At 44.3% G+C, this 20420-nt stretch overlaps 1 protein-coding gene across 2 annotated transcripts; it reads right to left on the reverse strand.

The window, feature by feature from the left end:
• Window positions 1-6518: 6518 nt before the first annotated feature.
• On the reverse strand, window positions 6519-11508 carry LOC307078727 (uncharacterized protein). Of its 2 annotated transcripts, XM_079740674.1 has the most exons (17): window positions 11314-11508; window positions 10837-10926; window positions 10582-10732; window positions 10112-10195; window positions 9823-10033; window positions 9549-9721; window positions 9352-9450; window positions 9032-9264; window positions 8741-8919; window positions 8560-8653; window positions 8070-8415; window positions 7796-7913; window positions 7621-7712; window positions 7422-7539; window positions 7146-7241; window positions 6840-7028; window positions 6519-6627 (listed from the first exon to the last, which is right to left on the reverse strand). In XM_079740674.1, exons 2-11 carry the CDS (start codon window positions 10864-10866, stop codon window positions 8281-8283), a joined length of 1389 nt encoding a protein of 462 aa, XP_079596800.1. In that variant the 5' UTR covers window positions 10867-10926; window positions 11314-11508; the 3' UTR covers window positions 6519-6627; window positions 6840-7028; window positions 7146-7241; window positions 7422-7539; window positions 7621-7712; window positions 7796-7913; window positions 8070-8280. The 2 variants fall into 2 exon arrangements, with proteins under 2 accessions (XP_079596800.1, XP_079596799.1); XM_079740673.1 differs by lacking the exon at window positions 11314-11508 and having other exon boundaries at window positions 10837-10981.
• Between the last annotated feature and the right edge of the window lie 8912 nt (window positions 11509-20420).

A 20420-nucleotide genomic window follows, 5' to 3' on the forward strand; every position in this document is an offset into this window, starting at 1 on the left:
TGCAGGTGGAGGAGGGGGAGGAGGTGGCCCTGCAGGTGGAGGAGGGGGCCCTGCAGGTGGAGGAGGGGGCCCTGCAGGTGGAGGAGGGGGCCCTGCAGGTAGAGGAGGTGGCCCACCCGGACACGGAAGGACCAGGTATGGATTTTTCAATTAAAGCATGCATGAGAAGGTACTAAGTGTCATACAAATAAACATCATTGCCTGAATGAGTAATATTTTATTTTCCATTCCAACAGCGGTCTCTACTGTGCAGAGGAAGCGGAGGAGAAAAGGTATGTTCAGAATGTCTGTACAGATCGAATTGCTAATTGACTACTATTCTTTTCACCATAGCATTACATTTATTGTAGTTATTTTGGAAAAAGGACTGTAATAAGAATGTTGGTTATGACCATTTGAGTCTTTGTTTGAATACCTCAACATTTCTTTCCTACAGAGCATCACAGCCAGAAGGGGCTTGAAAAAAGGAACAAGACTTTACCGAAGAGTAAGATGAAATAGTTTGTAACGATCAGAGCACTGACAAACCCTTTACACAATTTATAATTATGGAATTGTAAATTATTCTCCTGTGTATTCATAGCAGCGATTACAGCATTAATACAGTATTAATAATTACTGTTATTGATTTTATATTTGCAGTATTTTATATTTGCCAGTGGATAAGCATAGATGGTTTTGTTGTGAAAAACATGTTTTTTATATTTTCAGATTGCCCCTACCATATTGGTCGTGACTCCTTCGAAATAAGGAGTTACGGGAAGGAGAGGATGAGAAAGGTTTGACAGACCCATAAAGACCCAGCAAAAACACATGCGTGATTAACTGTAGGAATGACATTCTCGCTGATTGATCATGAGCATGCATATTAAGTGCATACTGTAAATGTAATTTACTCATGTATACAAGTAATTTGCATAAATATTTTGGAATAGTACCGTCAATGCATTTTGTCTATCAAACTCATAGGCTAACACTGAATTTATTATCTTACTAATGAATTTATGGTTCCTTTCCTTGATAGGGCATTAAAGAAGTCCTTGTTGATTGGCAGCCTTGCCCAGTTTGGTATGTATTTAATTTGGTTTCTTTCTGTTTCACTGGGTTTTTTTAAACCACTTCATTGCTTTTCCGAGTATTCTATATTATACCATATTATTTTGCACCATCTTGGTGCAAAATAGCTGCTGCTATTTTAACGTTTAACAGTAGTTCTTCCACCAAACACACTTGCCAACCAGATTTCCTATCAAGTGGTTTCATCATTCCCTTTCTTATGTGTCATACACTATTACATTATTAGATCTTGAATTATTAGAAAATGACTTGAAAGTGTGGTATTGCTCAAGAACAAAAATGTGCAAAGATTGGGCTTGATTTGTAATTGCCTTTATAGATGAGAATCAATATAAAGTAGGTATATACTGTGTGTTATGTAAGTGGAGTTCGACCAATCATCACAAAACGGTTCATTGATATATTATTTGTTCTCTTTTCAGTGGGAAGGAGTGGGCCAGGTCCTGGCAGCCAAAAGATTTGAATTAGTCCCCCTGCCCTCTTCAAATAAAAACATATTTTCAGTCTTTCTAGAATGTGGTGCTACTCCTGATACATGATTGCCCTGCCATTCAAATGTGGTCACTAAGAGCTTAATGACACACACACACATATATATATATATATATATATATATATGTATGGACACAACAGTTAATATAAATATGAATTCCAGTCTGTAGGCAGTACATGGTGGGTAAAGTTAAAGTAACTCAAAAGTTGTGGGCTGAAGGGTCTCTAGCTAATAGAGTAGTAGCAGCAATTAATTGAGTATTTAATCCATTCAATGTATTTAAGATATGCATCCAGGTATAATTGCAAATGGCTATATTGTATAGAAAATATTGATTTTAAACATACAAGTGCAAGCAGGGCCGACTGAATGTCAATTTAGTCACAACAGATTATTAAAATATTGTGCTGATAGATCTTTATTCAACACCAAAACACCAGATTCTCTTGGATGATTAAGTTAGCTGCTACGTCAAACCAACCATGGTGTGGTGGTGGTTTCATATATGTGAAAGGGCATTCAAATATAGCCTACTACAATAATAATAATAATACATTTTATTTGTAAATCACTTTTCATAAAAATAATCTCAAAGTGCTACAACAAAACACGAAGGGCAATAACACAATAAAATAAATAATAATCTAAGGACCATAGGTGTTATAGGGTGTACCGATGAGAAGGCTGTTACAGTAATCAAGCCTGGAGGGGATTAAGGCGTGGACGAGTTTCTCTGCGTCAGAGAAGGTGAGGATTGGGCAGAGTTTTGATCAATGATCAATTAGGAGGCCGAAGCCCTAAAGGACAACCCTGTCTCATGAAAATTACGTTCCCAGAGAACTATTCGGCATTCTCAATTACGTTTGTCTGAAAACGTATTTTGTCTCGACAGAAAAGCATGGTGGCTAAGCCTATGATGGTTGCTATGGACGCTGAAACTAGCAGCCCGAATGCCGTTTAAAGCATGGAAATAAAACCATTGTCTTTGCTGATTATGTTATTTTATGGAACCGTGTAATGATGTTATTTTTCCACACATAAACACAGAACAGTCTGTTCAACCCGGTATCACGCCAAGGCGTGAAATAGATACATTGGTCCACCTCGCAAGGAGTGTTCAGTGTCACGCTATGCCTGACCAAAGCGTGAAGAGATACACGTTTCTTCCGCCCATCTAAATGAATGGAGGAATAGCACCAATAGGGGTCGATACGTTCTCCCAGCATTTGGGGGAAATGGTTACGTATATATATATATATATATATATATATATATATATATATATATATATATATATATATATATTAGATTAGATTAGAAAACTTTATTTATCCCAAAATGGGCAATTTCGTTCACAGTTTCCAGTCTCACATAATAGATTACTTAATAAATACAATAAATAGCAATAGGAGGTAGACAAAAACATATATCAAAGGCAGTCCAACACACACATTTAACTCACAATTCATTTCAGCCCGTCAGTAACAACCACCCTGCCCCCGGAAACACCCAGCAACACTGGTGTGCTCTCCACCTACTCCTTACTTTTGTCATCATTTAGTAACCTGATGGTTGCAGGGATAAAAGAGTGGGAGTACCTCATTGTTCTTGTCCTGATTGAACAGTAGCGCCGCCCTGAAGGCATTAGGCATATATATATATATATATATATCCAATATTTTAGGACAGATTGACCATTAAACGTGTTTCTAATAACATTTCTAGCGAGAAATATACTTTTTACTTGCATAATCTTCAGTCAGTGAATGTGTCTGATCTTTTGTTCGATAGTTAGTTTTATGGTCTCCCTAGCATGTTTCAAAGACGTCAGGTTGCTAGGGACGCGACGATCTAGTTGTGGGCCAGCAGAGGGTAACATTTATACCGAATTTGGCCTGTAACCAAATGTATGATATGCTATACGTATAGCCTAGTTTATATGTTATAAATATTTGTTATATGGTCTGGTTATACCTGAACTTGGTTAAAGATGTTCAATGGTCAGATACAGATCATGTTATAACGATAATTGAATAAAAGTTATGGTCTACTTATAGATAGAATATTACACGACGTAATAATTGTATACATATAATAGCCTATATTTTAATATTAAATTAATAAATTACAATAACGGCTTTAAACATGTGACATGCCTACGTTTTTTGGGCCTTTTCTTTTCAATGGGCCTGCGTCAACGTCACGTGACTCTCGGCAAACCACGTTGGTTAAAGACGGCAATGGAGCTTGGTTAGGAAATAGAAAGATATACCATGAAAATATCTTCCCGTAACGGGGCAAACAAGGTGTCATTTGTCATCTACGTTTCGAGGCGATTGCAACGGTGCCATGCATGACCATATTTGACTATGTTTCAGGGTAGTAATTAGCTGTCGATTTTGGAGGCCTTTATAGATAATAACCAGCTATAGATTTGCTACCCGATGGAGTTTTCTGACAAATTACATGTTATTTAGCATCTACATTAGCAGCTGAGTCCAATGAGATCAAGCTCGACCTTGTGCCACACAGAGATCATGCCCTAGACCATAGGTGTACCATGTAAAATACAGGGGCCATGTAGTGTAGGGGGCCGTGTAGGGCCGTGGAGTGTCATGCTTTGTGTCATTGGACTCAGCTCAATGTGTAGATGCTAAATAACATGTCATTTGTCACAAACTTTTATCGGGAAGCAAATCAATAGCTGGTCATTATTGATTAAGGCCTCCAATTTCGACAGCTAATTACTACCATTAAACATGTTTGAATGTGTTCATGTGTGGCACCGTTGCAATCGCCTGGAAGCGTAGATATTGAAGGACATCTTGTTTGCCCTCTTACGCACCGGCCCTACAAGAAATGACTCAGCAAGTGCTCCATCTTGTTGCACCTCACCCAGCGGCTCGCTTACAAGATTTTTGTCTGAAGTTCTACCCAAACCTACACCCTAGCCATCCAACATGCATATCTGAGAATCAGGCCTCTCTTTAATAATGACAAAAAGTTATGAGAGAAACACACATTAACTTTTTGTTATCTCATAAGCGGCGTGGTGCCGGCTCCTTTTGACCTTTTGACCCCCGACTTCAAAAACGTGGCCACAGGCCAGCTGTGTCTACACACCTTTAGCCACAAATGTACACCTCCATCCCACAAAAAATGGGGACTAGAAACTAACCTCTGTCTTATGTACATTTACTGTACTGTTGGAGGTCACGCCCCTTTGCCGACCTTTTCGAGATAGCTAGGGATGCTAAAATGTTTACACACATTTCCCGGGGCCCCGTGTACGACATATCCGAGATTTGGAGTTCTAGCCCTTAGAGAAAAAAAGTTTTCCCAAATGGAGTGTCATTTGGACAAAGCCCCTCAGAAGTGTAGCCTGCAAGACCTAATGGTTCAGAATGTGGTGGAAAAATTTTTTGAGATAGGAAGGTCCTACCGCCCTGAAATTTTAATACCTTATTCTAGGGCCTAACTGGGACCTCCGCACCGAAACTTGGCCCGGTCGGAGCCCGAGGGCAGGAAGGGGGGGCCCTTCCTGTCCGAGACTTGGCCCGGTCAGACCCCGAGGGCAGGCCCCCCCTTCCTGCCCTCGGGGTCCGACCGGGCCAAGTTTCGGTGCGGAGGTCCCAGTTAGGCCCTAGAATAAGGTATTAAAATTTCAGGGTGGTAGGACCTTCCTATCTCAAAAAATTTTTCAACCACATTCTGAACCATTAGGTCTTGCAGGCTACACTTCTGAGGGGCTTTGTCCAAATGACACTCCATTTGGGAAAACTTTTTTTCTCTAAGGGCTAGAACTCCAAATCTCGGATATGTCGTACACGGGGCCCCGGGAAATGTGTGTAAACATTTTAGCATCTCTAGCTATCTCGAAAAGGTGGAAAAAGGGGCGTGACCTCCAACAGTAGAGTAAATGTATATGACAGAGGTTATGTTTCTAGTCCCCATTTACTGTGGGATGTAGGTGTACATTTGTGGCTTAAGGTGGGTAGACACAGCTGGCCTGTGGACACGTTTTTGAAGTCTGGGGTCAAAAGGTCAAAAGGAGCCGGCACCACACCGCTTATGAGATAACAAAAAGTTAATGTGCATTTCTCTCATAACTTGTCCTTAAAGTGACTGTCAACGTATGCTTTTGGCGACTGGGTTGCCATACCACAAAGGTTCAAAATAGTTTTTCATCAACCCCCAAACCTTGACATTCTTTCTCATTATAACAAGATATTTCTCGAATCTCATCCACTTCTGAAATTGTATATATGAATGAAATTCATAGTATCCGCGTTTACATGGCACATCTGATCCGCATAGATTTCTATGCGTCATAGATCTCTTCCTAAAATGTGATCCGAATGTACTGTATACATGGCAGTAACAAAAGTGTCCGTTAAGTCTCGTGCATAGAAATCTATGCGGAACAGATGTGTCCATGTCAATAAGGCTAGTGAGGTTATAGCACTATTTATTCTCACCCACCCCATCTTGAATTGAAGAGATCGATTTTTTTATTTTTTTATTTTAAACATAGCAATAACAATGATCATTTGTGTACATCAAGCGAGGCACGAAACCACACCATCAACTAAGTTGCTTGTTCTCTTGCATCTTCCTCATCCTCGCTGGTGTCTGGACTGACCAGGCCCATCGGATCACATTCCTCTTCCTCACAAACATCAAGGAGGACAGAGGCCAATGGACCTAGAGCAGTCTTATACCGCTGCAGGACCATTTGATGTCGTTCTTCCACTTCCGCAAGTCTTCTTGCCAAGAGACAGTGAAGTCCATTTTCATCTTCTACAAGTAGAGGACAGAAAACCCAACGACGTTAATATATATTGAAACATCCCCCACTAATTGAATACATTAAATGGGATCCCCAAAACTTGTCTTTAACTTACCGTATCTTGCAAGCTCCGTCTCGAGGGCCACTCCCAGGTTCTGCAACCACGTACAGTGCTGGGCCATCTCCAACACCAGGATAGGGAGCTCCTCTTCCAGCCGTGTTTTCAGCATTTCCTGGTCGTGCAGTCGTTTCTTGACCCCGATTGTTACTAATGATCCAAAATATTAAGATCAATACATGAGTATCTGGCATAACATTTAGCAATGCAACCATAATGGAAACAGAATTTAGAAATGATGTTTCTTTCCCAAAATCGTTTTATATATTACAAAACCACCATTATATTTAATATATCATTTCAGGATAGTTCACTATTCCGATATACTGCATGACATTTTAAAAGCATTGAAAAATGCATACCACTGCCATAGTCCTCCCATGGCCATATTGCGCCAGTGCTCTGTCCAGCCAAAGAGTGGTCAACCAAGGCCACATCAATCCTTTTGGAGAGGTCTGCAACAAGACTGTTGTATTTATCAATCTCCTGGAGAAGGCGCTTTTTGTCTTCCGTCAACTTTCTTCGGAGACGATGGCGAAGCTTGTTGCTTTCTAGATTGTTTAGGAGAAACGTAATATGCAGACACAAAAACCTTGTATAGGTTATATTAAAAACAATATAGATACATTGTTAGGTATACCGGATAACTCAAGAAAAAGCCTACATACCATTCTGACGGTAGAGGGTTTGTTTCTGTTGCTTTAGACCCAGATGGAGACCCTCAATGGACTGCTGGAGAACGTGCAGACCCGTTACTGGGGTCTCTGTAGATATCCGTTAGGGTGAAATTAAGCTCAGTGTACTGTATTCTATACAATGCAACCGAGTTTTCTAGATTTTTGCAGCACTAATGCTTCACTGATTGTGTATTATTTTGATTACCGTTTGAACACAAATGTCTGTAAGGAAACTGCAAAAAGGCATGTATATTGTTCTGTCCTCACCGCTCTCTGCCCATTCCTTGACTTCAGCAATCCACTGTACAGCCATTGCATTTGAGCACTGCAGGTCCTTCTGCAGTTGTGACAGCCTCTCTGCCTCTTCTTCTGCCCTTTTAGATGTCTAAAATATTTACAATAATTACAATAGGAACTCAGTCTGCCTAACAACTGGCACAAAAACATACATGAATATGAAACATACCTTCACATATCTTGTGGAGAGGGCCTTGTGTAGCGTCTCTGCTTTGTGATGGTTCCAACCCATTGCATGCACAGTGAGCATGTCCACACGTGCTGGTATAAGGAGAATTACATTATGTTCTGCAATCTATGAGCAATATTAGATGATAGCATAAACTCAGACCAAAGTGACTTACCTGCTTTTGACATGTACTTTGTTGTCAGGGCACAACGGGAGAGGTAGCTGTTTATTTGCTCCACCTCCTCACCGGCAGTTGTGCCTGCTCCCTTCTGATTCCGACCACTCCATTTTATCTGTTGCAAGGATGGGTGGATTTGGGGTTCATTAGAGCCAATGAAGCAGTTGGAAAACGTGGACAAATATTATGGAAAAGGAATTCAGCTTAAAGCTGTCCATTCCTATAGTAACACATGGCGTATTCATTTGAAAATAACAGATAACAGACATACCTCACACTTGGTAGCATGAGCTCTTGCATGCATGATGCTCAGGAAGGGCTTCATTTCTGTGAGGCTCTTGAGAGCTGGAATGACCGAAGCAACTTTTTGTAGGTATGGCCAGTATTTGCATGCCACATCCATAGCAAAAAACTGTGCCTTGCTTGGGAGAAGCTCCCTTTGGAGATACATAGGATACGCAAATATCTCTCCTCGGTACATGTTAAGGGCTTTTAAAAAGGAAGCCATGCCGACACACCGCAACCTCAACGCCTTCCTCATCCAGTTTAGAGGCCCGCCTAGAGGTCTCCCTTGCTGCTGCCCATTGAGAGTCTCCACATGTGCCTCTCCCCTTTATCTGTGAATATAGTGCATACACATATTGTTAATGTAATTCACGACAAAAGAGTAGGGAGTATGGAATACTTCTAGAAGTCCAGGAAATGCAATGATTCCTTTAGTAACAGAACTATTTGAGTGTTTAAACTTAGCTTAAACTTACATTCTTCACCGCCATCTGTATTGTGTTGACAAAATCAGACACCTCACTGTCTTTGGCTAGAAATAGCCCATCAAAAAAGGGAGTGTCATTAGATCTAGGGGAAAAATATATAACATCCATTACCTACTCTTGTTGTCACTTACAGTCACGACTCAATTACCAAAGAGAACTTAAAGTGCACCTTCCAGTATGGCCAAAGCGATAAAGCTTCCTGTTGCCATCTGCTGACACTGCTACCATTTCAGGTGTGCAGGCAGGGCAGGTGAAAGGGGTATCACAGCAGAGCTGGTCTTTCTCAAAGGAGGCGTATGCAAACTCAAGAAAGCTCCTCTGCAGGGCATCCCCGTTGATCTGTCCAGACTAGAAAGTATATCAGAATATGGAAAACATTTTTGAGATAGTCAAAAAAAAAAAAAAAAAATTGCTGACAATATTGGTGAGCATAATAAATAGTATTGCTGATGTCACTTACTCTTCCTGCACACAGTGTGCGATGTTCCAGCATTTTTGCAAGGGCTTGCCTGGAGAATCCAGGTGAGATCAACTTCAGCTCCTGAAAGGTGTTGAGGAGGTCCACCGTGTAGATTGTGGAAGCATTTGCAGAAGCTGGCCAATATCCACTCCTGACTAGGTCTCTCACATCAGGGGCCCACTGCTGCAGGCATGTTTGGCACACATAACGTGGCAAATGCAAATCATAACGCCCTAACGAAAAAAACAACATTAGTCATAATCATTGACACATATTGTATATTAGACTAACAGAAGTCTAAATAAAGAACTGGTTTCTACCATTGATGGTAATCAAGATGACTGGTTTCCCAGCTTCCACTGTGAAGCTAGGGACCTGGCAGGTGCAGTGCTGTGCTGGCATTGTGGGTAAAATGCGATCTGTCGAAAAGAAAAGTGAACATTCTGTATATGGCAGCAGACTGAATAAACAAGATAAGGATCAGGAAGTCTAGACAGGTAGATTTGTCAGACCTTACCTTGCTCATGTGTGGCATATATTCCAGTCTCTCCTCTTGAGATACATGTGAATGGGGGAATGGCTTTAAAGAAGCCATCCACCACGCTGTCCCTGTTGTGGAGTGGCCGTTTGCTGTGGTTATGCATGTCGCAGGCCCCACAAAACCACTGCTCCGGAAGGCACTCTCTGCACCTAAGCAGACAAAACACTCAAGTCAAGTCACTCAATTTATATGATATACTTTTTTTAGTGTACATAGATACATTCTATTATTTGATTGATGAACATCCAACCTTATAACAGCCGGCTTGTGGCAGAAGCAACACAATGGCTTGCCAACAGCCTCAGATTCCAAAAGGCATCTGAGGTGGTACGGCCGTGCTTCCTCCCAACGGTCAGAGGCTTTCTGCTGCCTAACAGACCACGATGATGCTGCGCTTCTCTCAGGCTCAGCAGGACAGGGGCTTGAATCCAGTAGGGCAGAAAGCCTCTCCATGTTTTGTTCTGCAAATAAAATATAACCAAATGATCTACATTCTATATACAGTATTTGGATTTCAGAATTAAACACTGTATATTTACCAAACATCTCTTGAGGATTTTGCTGTGCTCTGGGTAAGGGCAAGGAATCCTCTGAAGGAAGTGCCAACACCTCAGTGTCCATGCCTGTTAAACAGTACATGACAGATTAATATATCTCTACGGCAGACACTCAAGTGCTTGCACTGCTGCAAGAAACTCATTTGACAGTAAGTACGTCAATCAAACGGTCGTACGGCACTCCCTCTCCCCCGCTCCCATGTACTTGTACTTGGAATGGGTAGAGTCAGCGTTGAAGGAGAGGGGGTAGGACCATTTGAGTTGTGTATTTTCAAAATCTGCTGGCGTTTCGCAAATCCCATACCCAACCTTTAACGGTCCAAATGTTACAAATCGACTTTGACCCACGGGAACGAAAAATCGAATAATAGAAAATTCTGACCCATCCCTAATTGCCATGGGTAATTGTTTGTCACCAAATTAAACTAATCTGAATTTGCACATAAACAAACCTGTAGTTAGGCCACTCCATCGGTCTGCACGGCCTGTATGGCCCGCACGGCCTCCACGTCTCCCTCTGGCCTTGCCGCGTCCGCTCCGTTTGGTTGAGCTCCGTGGTGAATCCCCTCCAGATCTTGCCCGATTGACATTCTCCGCAGCCTCCTGTGTGTTTAAGTCCAACATCTTGTTAGACGGAGTTTCTGAGGTACTGAAACATTCATTTCATGTACAAGTTCAAGTTCAGTTAATGTACAAAAGGTTGTTACCATGGCTTCTGCAAGGAATTGGTCATGCATCAACCCAACGGCAAGGTGTCTTCCTTCTGTGCGGGGGTCACGGAGATCCAGGTCAAACAACTTGTCCATAGCAACACGAGAGAAAAGTTACAGCGATAGAATGAATAGAACTACTGCCGACAATCGATCTTGAGAATGCTTGTAAGATTAGCAGTCCTATCTATATGTCGCTCGAGAGCAGCGTCATAGAGCTCGTAAGTTCGCCCTTTCCGGTAGGCCCCTCATGGGACCTCTGAGATCGAAAAATATTAATGGGTTTCAATGGAGAGAAAGTAATTATTTTCTGGTCCCCGTCTTTATATGTGCTGGATTACACATATGTATACGTAGCGGAAGAGTCGGAGCCAGGCTGAGCCAAAGTCGGCGCATTTTCCACATAGCCTGCATTAATAGAGTCATTTTTTAGTTTTTATAGTTTTTTATAGCTGCTAGGCGTAAAGAGTTCACCTTTCAAAGCGGGATGTTTATTGCGGGGGAGGAGCCACGGCGGCAGTCGTGATCGTAATTTCCGGTTAGTGCACCACTGAGTACTCGATTTGGAACAGCACTCACATCTGAAAAATTAACGTAGTAGATAGTACGGATAGTATACTTCCTTTAAGTATACTCATGGAAGTACAGGTATTGGAACACGGCAGCCTTAACAGCATAGCCTATTTGTATAATAAGGGAAATAATTACTTTTCCAAAGCCAAAACTTACTTTATTTTTCAAGTTTTACAAAGAAGAAATCTAAAAATCATTGTACAAGATACTGTGTGTGTGTGTATGTATGTATGTATGTATGTATGTATGTATGTATGTATGTATGTATGTATGTATGTATGTATGTATGTCTGTGTGTGTGTGTGTGTGTGTGTGTGTGTGTGTGTGTGTGTGTGTGTGTGTGCGTGTGTGTCTGTGCGTGTGCGTGCGTGTGTGTGTGTGTGTGTGTATAACACGCTATTTTATGTTGAAATGCGACGTAATCCAGTGTTCACGAAAAGTACACTGTCAACGTATGCTTTTGGCGACTGGGTTGGCTCTCAGATATACGTGTTTCTAACAAGATGATATCATTAAAAGTTACATAAAGTAACAGTTTAATAACACAAACGCAGGAAGCACGTGAGCTGCTAGTTTAGCGAAAGCAACCTGACGTCGTTGAAACATGCGAGCGAGCCGATCAAATCCTAATAACTATAAAACTAAAGATCAGACACAATCACTGACTAAAGATTATGCAAGTAAAAAGTATATTTCTCGCTAGAAATGTTATTAGAAACACGTTTAACGGTTAATCGGTCCTAAAATATTGCATTTCCCATTCAGATAATAAAGATTAATAAAGATCATACACATTCACTGACTGAAGATTATGTAAGGAAAATGTACATTTCTCGCTAGAAAAGTCATTAGAAACGCGTTTAATGGTGTATCTGTCCTAAAATATTGCATTTCCCATTCAGATAATAAAGATTAATAAAGATCATACACATTCACTGACTGAAGATTATGTAAGGAAAATGTACATTTCTCGCTAGAAATGTCATTAGAAACGCGTTTAATGGTGTATCTGTCCTAAAATATTGCATTTCCCATTCAGATAATAAAGATTAATATAAGCTACGCCGTGTTCCGGAGCCGCGGGGGATTCTGGGAATTGGGGTTCTCAGTTGACAAATGGGGCTTTTGTTAACTTGTTTTGTTGTTAGGATACAAACGTGTCTCCCCCCCTCAACAAACGTGTCCCCCCCCCCCCCCCCCTTCAACTAACGTGTGTCCCCCCCCCTACAATCGTGTGTCGTCGTCCCCCTCAACAAACGTGTCTCCCCCCCCCCCCCCCCTCCCCGGTCAACAACAGTCTCCCCCCCCCCCCCCCCTAAACAATCGTGTCCCAAACCCCGAAACCCGCCTCCACAGCGGCACACGTGGATACTGTAGGTATAACACGCTATTTTTTACGTTGAAATGCTACGTATCCAGTGTTCATGGAAACGTGCACCGTCAACGTTTTTTCTTGGCGACTGGGTTGCTGGGTTGGTGTGTCCCCCCCCCCCCCCCCCCCCCTACAATCGTGTGTCCCCCCACCTCAACAAACGTGTCTCCCCCCCCCCCCCCCCCTCCCCGGTCAACAACAGTCTCCCCCCCCCCCCTAAACAATCGTGTCCCAAACCCCGAAACCCGCCTCCACAGCGGCACACGTGGATACTGTAGGTATAACACGCTATTTTTTACGTTGAAATGCTACGTATCCAGTGTTCATGGAAACGTGCACTGTCAACGTTTTTTCTTGGCGACTGGGTTGCTGGGTTGGTGACACAAACCAGCACCGCAAACTTTCTCTCCCGCTTGAGATGACGTGTTTCTTTATAGTGTAACGACCTCGCCGGTGACATAATCATGTCGAGTCATTAGTTGAAGGTAGTTTTAATGGACCAAAAACCAGGTCACTGAAACCCGTAACATTGTAACAACATTGAAACCAACAGCTGAAAACCGGACCCAAACAAACCCCGGTTACCCCGGCAACACGGTCTCACTCGCGTGCAGGCCCCCACCCTCCTGTTCTTCCAAGGCCCTCCCCCAGCTGACCTAATGATTCGCCCCACACGCTGTTTGACAAGAATAACATTACAATACATGCACATAGAACAACTGGCATAACGGACAACGAAATATAATGTAACACATAACACACAAACTATTTAACTGTCCCAGGGTCGCTACAATAGATTCATGGGTCTGATTCGCCGATTTCCCATGCTGATATCCCGAAAGATTCTCGGGCATCTTCGACAATTTGGCTATAGATTGTCTCATTACACGCTAAATAATATAATTATAGCCTAATTATATATATAGGTTTTGGCATAAACATAACTAGGGTGCACTGTACTATCTGCGCACACCCTTTCTGAAGCCTCTCTCTCGCTCTCTCTCTCTCTCTCTGTCCCTCCCGCTCTCTCTTTCTCTCTCTCTCGTAGCGTTTTGTGGAGAACGTTAATTGTCTTAGAACACTCCCATTCAGAATGCATTGGTTTACATTTCGTTTTGTGTAACACGCAAAAAGTCGGACTATCGTGCTCGGGAACACGCTTCAATAGATTAACGTTCGTGCGCAGGAGCACGCAATGGCGTGATACCGGGTTGTGCACAGAGCTGAAAATGAGCTAAGCTGGCTACTCAATGAGCCATACTGCTGGTGGACTACAATTGCCAGGCTCAGGGAGAATACTTTAAACATTTTATTTCATTTCATTGTCTCCCGCTTGAGCCCCGCTTCCCGCTGCCGGCTGCCGAGGGACCACCGCCTCGGCGTTGCCCGCGGTGGTGCTTAAGTAGTGCCTGCTGCCCGCTGCAGAGGTGGCGAGGCTCCGGCAGAAGAAAATCGCGGGCAACAATCGCTTTCTCCTCCATGTCGTTGTTCAGTCTACCTCAGATAGATGTGGACGTGGAAAAACCAGAAACGTTGGAGAACCCGACGCAGTCGTTTGAGATCCATAATATCTTTTGGAGGCGCACACAGCTTATGCCGTGATAATATATATGATATGATATAGATATCTATGTATAATATTGTGGCGAGCAGCATGGGAAGGACGAGACGGGAGCCCAGGTTGAACAATAATGCAGTTCCGTGCCCCATACACCGCACGACTACGGACTGTCTTTATTAACAACCCTTCTGTCAACTGACAAACCCCAATTCCCAGAATCCCCGCGGCTCCGGACCATGGCGCCCACACCCGTGGTCGCCACAAAGCCCCCACCTTAGGGGTCAGACGTCCCGTCGACCCCAACACCCAACACATAGTCCCGATAGTTCAGGGGGTCGGCGCCGCCGCCTTGGCCCCTGCCAGCGGCGGCCCTGTTGCGGCGCAGCCTTCCTCCCTGGTTGGGACGCCCGTCTCCAACAGTCCCTAGAAGTCCTGGGGGTGTGGTCGGGGACCACCGCCATCGGGGCCCCCACAAGTTCCTGCCGTAGGGCGGCGCTGGAGCGCCATCCGTTCCCCCCATCCTCCGCCGCCCTCCGACGCCTGGCCCTCCGACGGCCACGCCGGCGGCTGGGATGGACTGGACGCTGTCCAGTCCGCCCGCAATCATTGACCCACCGACACTGCTCCGGCTCGAGGTCCGGTGGCCTGGGTTTCCGGGCCCGGTCCTCGTCCTGCCCGGACTGGAATGCCACTGGCATTGTGCCACGGGAGAGGGCTGCCCCAGCCGCGTCCACCCGGGCACCACAGCGGCAGCAGCAGTACTTGGCCGGACCACACTGGTCCTGGCAATCATCCTCCGTGGACGGCTGCAGGCTGGGTTGGTCGCAAAACTCCCGCTCCGCCCGTTCCGCCACGTCGAGGGCCACATCGAGGGTCGGGGGCATGATGAGGCGGACGTGCTGCCCCAGCTGCGGCGGGGAAAGTCCCTGAAGGAACGCATGAAGGGCTAGCTCATCCCTAGCAGCAGCAGGGAAGTCGGAGTAGCCCCGCTGGGCGTACAATTGAATGTCCGCTGCGTAGACCCCCAAGCTTTCCCCCTCCCGGCGGCGGCGGCTGGTTAGCAGCTCCCGGCTATCGTTCACATCCGCCCTCTGCCCGAAACGCCTCTCCAACGCCCGGATCAGGGCCCGGAGGTCCCGTTGGTCCTCTGGGGCCAGGTCCAGGAGCGCCTGCACCGCCATCCCCTCCAGCGCCAGGGCGAGGTGGACGACCGCCTCCCCGGCACCCCAGCCGTTGTGCCACTCAACAAGCCGGAACTGAGCAAGGTACGGCTCAAGCTGCGTTGCCCCGGAGAACTTCGGCAGCTTCACCGCCGTCCTTGCCACCAGAGGGCGGTTGACCGCTGCCATTCCTCCGTCCGTGGGCCGCTGCGCTCCCACAACGCAGGGTGCGTCAGCGTCGGTTGGGGCTTCCATGGGCTCGACCGTCAATCCCAATCCCTTACCCACGTGCGCAGGCCAATCCCACTTCTGACACCAATGTGGCGAGCAGCACGGGAAGGACGAGACGGGAGCCCAGGTTGAACAATTATGCAGTTCCGTGCCCCATACACCGCACGACTACGGACTGTCTTTATTAACAACCCTTCTGTCAACTGACAAACCCCAATTCCCAGAATCCCCGCGGCTCCGGACCATGGCGCCCACACCTGTGGTTGCCAAAGTATGATATTATTTAGATAAAGCTCCAGGACTGCCTAATATTTACAGAACACAGCCAAAGGCTGTGTGCGCCTCGCCATTGCAATACATCCGCTGTAAACAGCGCATGGTTCCATGGCCGAAAACTGCTCAGGGCCACACCCCCAGCCTCCTCCTTGACCCGCCTCTCTCCTCCTCATTTGCATTAAAGCTAGACACCGAAACGAGCCGTTTGGGGAAAGCTCAATGTGCGACTGGCTCGTAGTGGCTGTAATTCTGCACCACGGCTGAATTTCGGGAACGTCTTCAAATACTGTGTTAGGGGCCCACTACTAATATCTATATTAAAGCATCCATGAAGTAGCATGCCATGGGACCTTCAACAAGGATTGGCCTGTTTGGACAATGTTTTAAAGTTGGGGGTGGGTGTCTGTGTGTGGGCAGGGTGCAAGTATCTTATGACACAAACTGTAATTATAGTTAGTTTGTGCAACGGGTCAAAAGAGGAAGGTGTTGTTAAATCTGCCTCAGACCATCTCAAAACTCTCTACATCTTCAGTGTCAGCCTTTCTCAAAAAAGAAAGGCTGACACCATTCCGTTATGAATAGGTGAATGTGAGGCACTGCAAAGCATGTTGAGTGGCCACATGGACTGCATGCAGTCCCTTTACTATTATTATACAATGTCCTATTGATACAACCACTGGTCCAATATCCACAATAGCAGGTCCCCAAACAAAAACTGTGCGTCCAACAACCCAAACCACATCCCAAAAACGATTACGATAACTGCAAGTGCTCACGATCGGCCCAACTGCAAACCCAACAGGATGAACAACTACCATAATAAGCCCAAAAACTGTAATACAGTTCCAACAAAAGCAACCACTGGCCCAACTTCAACAACTACATGGTCAACCACTAAAAATACATCCTCAACTTCAGGCTTTTAACAGCTTAAAAAAGTGCTAAATCCAACATTTAAAACAATAAATACACCTATAGACCAGATATTTCCTTAAAGATTATAGAAACGATAACACAGATTAAAGTAACTCATATCTCATACTTTCTTTGGTAACTTGGGTATGAGTGGAATAAAACACTCCAGGATGTAGCAATGCAACCAACATCGATAAACCCCAACCCAAGAACCCTGAAATTTTCCCAACCACAAATGACTCAGGAGGGCCTGTCGGACAAGTTACTCCGGCACACTTGGTCAGTGCGCATGTGCCAAGCAGTTTGCAGCTCACACACATACAGCAAGCGTGAACACACACATACACCGCACACACGCACGCACGCACACACACATCACAAAAACACACACACCGCACGCACAGGCACACGCGCAAAAACACACGCCCACACAAACACTGCAAACACACGCACGCGGACGCAGACGTTGCAAGACAACGGCAAGATCAAAATAACAGCCCCGCCGTCGACACAATTTCCCAGCTGAGACGCAATGTCTATAGACTGTAGGAAATGTGATAAAAGAAGTGTAGAGACAATTTCTCACGCCGACGTATCATTTTAGCATATAAAATGAAAAAAAAAACGTTTCAGCATATTAAAAAAAAGACGTGCGATCTAAAGTCTGTATAACACAGAACAAGAACATGTCAATAACACAGTATGGGGAATTATTTATATATAGTCCACCACAAGACCACACTCTGTTGCTAAAATGTAATATTACGCTCCTCCTTGAGCCTCCCGAAATGTCTTGCGATATCGTATCCCCCTTCCCCCCATGCCAACTGTTTTAGTTGTTTTATTTTTCTAATGTTTTGTGTGTAGACTATGTGTGACTGTAGACTACTGCTGCCAATCTTGCCCAGGACACACAATCTTAATAACGTATTTTTCTGGTTAAAAAAATAATTAAAAAACATCTTAAGCTCTCACGTCAATGTACAATCCACAATCTTGCCCTCACACCCCCCCCTTCTCCTTTACACCGTCCCCCACACAAGTCCATGCTTTATTTCACTATAGTTAGGTAGGTTGCTGCCATAGCTGTTGTTACAATTAGTTTATTTCACTAAGGTGCTTCTGTAAATCAACAAAATCTTCAGTTTCAGTAAAAGCAGTTTGTTATTATTATTTTCAACTAACGAATAGTAGTGACCATTTCGCCTCATTTTGTCTCTAATTCATAATCCAATCTTTAATCGATCGATGCTTCGGATGTTGTGAATGAACAAATTTAAAACAGCCAAGTATCAAGAGGGGAGATTTTTAAGTAAAAATGTTGGTGCCTCTATTATATTATTTACGGTAGCCGACTTGTGTGGACTTCCTGGAAACATGGACCTACCAGTAAGGCACAGACTTTGAAAACAGTCTTTTCCTGGTACGCTAACTAAGTTGTTGATGATTATTTTCATGTGTAGGGACCTTAATCAAGCTACTGCAGAGTTTTGGCTCTATTTTGAGCAATATTAGGGGTTAAAAAAAGGCGATTTGGAAGCGATCGCTGTGCCCTAGCCAAAAACATGGAAGCCATTTGGGCTGTTACGTTGCTCTGGGCAACATTGGGCAAGCTCTATACTCGATTATTAACGAAAGAAACTGTGTGGAGGGCACATTTTATGGGTTATCATTCCAAAAAAGACCCTGGGTTCAATTTTCCCCGAAATTACACTTTAACTTACATATTTGTTTCTGCTCCCCCTTAACGCCTATTGTCATAAATATGCGACAAACCGTTTGACTTAATTAACCAGCCGAGATAGCGTCTGCATTCCCCCAATGCCGGTTAGTGCATATTCGCTACGGACCTAGGAACCTTCGACAAGCACTTGTTTCTAGTGGGACCGCAAAGTGACAGACTTATTTCGTGTTTACGCACGAGAATTACTCCTGTCGCGAAGTTATCGATATGAGTCGGGAAAGTTTGATCCTGAGGTGTATATAAGGTAAGTTGTGCTAAGATAAAAATACTCACCTGCTTATTGTGTGCTTATACACTCGATGTAATGAGGTGAAATATGTTTGACAAGTATTTTTGAAGTTATTATAATATTTAGCTTTGTAGCATATTAGCGACAGTAGGCCATAAGCCTAATGCTAACCGCTAGCTAGCGCTATATAGAAAAACGCTTTTCGGGACGGCTTATCTAGGTAATCCTTTGTATTTTGCTTAGTTATTTTCAATATTCTTTATACAGACACCATGCTGGGATATGAATACAAAAGCTATTTATTTTTATGCAGATCCGAATGAAACCTTCCGTGTTTTACGGCAAGCGCGTAATCGCGCATCAGCGCAATTACGCGCTTACACGTCAGCGCTCCCACGGATTACACGTCAGCGCTCCCCCGGAGGACAGTGAGGATAGTTGTCTCAGCGATAGTGCAGGCAGCGATGAGGAATATGTTCCCAAGCCAGGTGATGAAGAGAGCAACAGTGAGAGCGACCGGAGCAGCAGTGATGAGGAAAATGTTGTCAAGCCAGGTGAATCAGGATTCAAAATTAGCACCAGCACCAGCCAAATTTTTATGTTGGCTGGTACTAGATTTTAGACTGAAATGCTGATTTCCTATTGAATGCCTAATGAATTTCACCAGTTTATCCATAGATTACCTATAGATTTTCACATTTCTAAAAGTTAATTTTGACCCCTGCAGGTGATGGTGAGCGCAGGAGCAGCAGTGAGGAGGAGGTTCAAGACCAAGATGTGGGCGATGCGGGCAGGGATGAAGAGAACAACAGGAGCAGCAGTGATGAGGAGGTAGATAGCACCAGTGCCCAAGCTGCAAGAAAGAAACAAAAGAGACAAAAAAAAAAATCTGATCCTCCACCAGGTTTACAAGACATTGGGGCAAGTGGGAACGTCGTGCTAAAACTTGCACAAGTTATTCAAGGCTCTGTCAACCACCTGCTATACTTTGATAACTGGTTTTCCTCAATCGATTTGTTTGTAGCACTTGCAAACAGGGGGATTCCAGCCTTTGGCACTGTGCGTCAAAATCGCCTGCGAGGCTGCAGTTTCAGCGAAGACAAAAAACTCAAATAGAAGGGAAGAGGGACATTTGAAGAGCAACAGGCTGTTGTTGACCGTGTGGAGGTTAGGGCTGTCAAATGGTTTGACAACAGAGGTGTGATTCTTGCCAGCACTTTTGCAAGTGCCCAGCCTGTTTCCTTCACAGAGAGGTGGGACAGAAAGCAAAGGAGGAAAGTGTCTGTGGAATGTCCTAGCATCATCACCCTCTATAACAAGTTCATGGGTGGTGTTGATGCACTTGATGCCCTAATCGCCTACTACCGCATCCACATCAGGTCTAAGAAGTACTACCACCGATTCTTCTTTCACTTCGTGGACATGGTGGTTGTCAACGGCTGGTTGCTCTATCGGCGTGATTGTGACAATATGAATGTTCCACGGAAGAAGCAGAAGGACTTGCTAGCTTTCAAGCTTTC

Source organism: Pollachius pollachius (assembly GCF_949987615.1).
Source record: "Pollachius pollachius genome assembly, chromosome: 7".
Lineage (NCBI taxonomy): Eukaryota > Metazoa > Chordata > Actinopteri > Gadiformes > Gadidae > Pollachius > Pollachius pollachius.

What these genes read in the sequence shown, in the direction of transcription:
- LOC307078727 (XM_079740673.1), bottom strand. Translation starts at nt 10,935, where the DNA reads ATGGACAAGTTGTTTGACCTGGATCTCCGTGACCCCCGCACAGAAGGA. An exon ending in ATATGCCACACATGAGCAAG is followed by an intron (nt 9,451 to 9,548) that starts GTAAGGTCTGAC and finishes TCTTTTCGACAG; the next exon opens with ATCGCATTTTACCCACAATG. An exon ending in CGCTTTGGCCATACTGGAAG is followed by an intron (nt 8,654 to 8,740) that starts GTGCACTTTAAG and finishes TTTTTCCCCTAG; the next exon opens with ATCTAATGACACTCCCTTTT.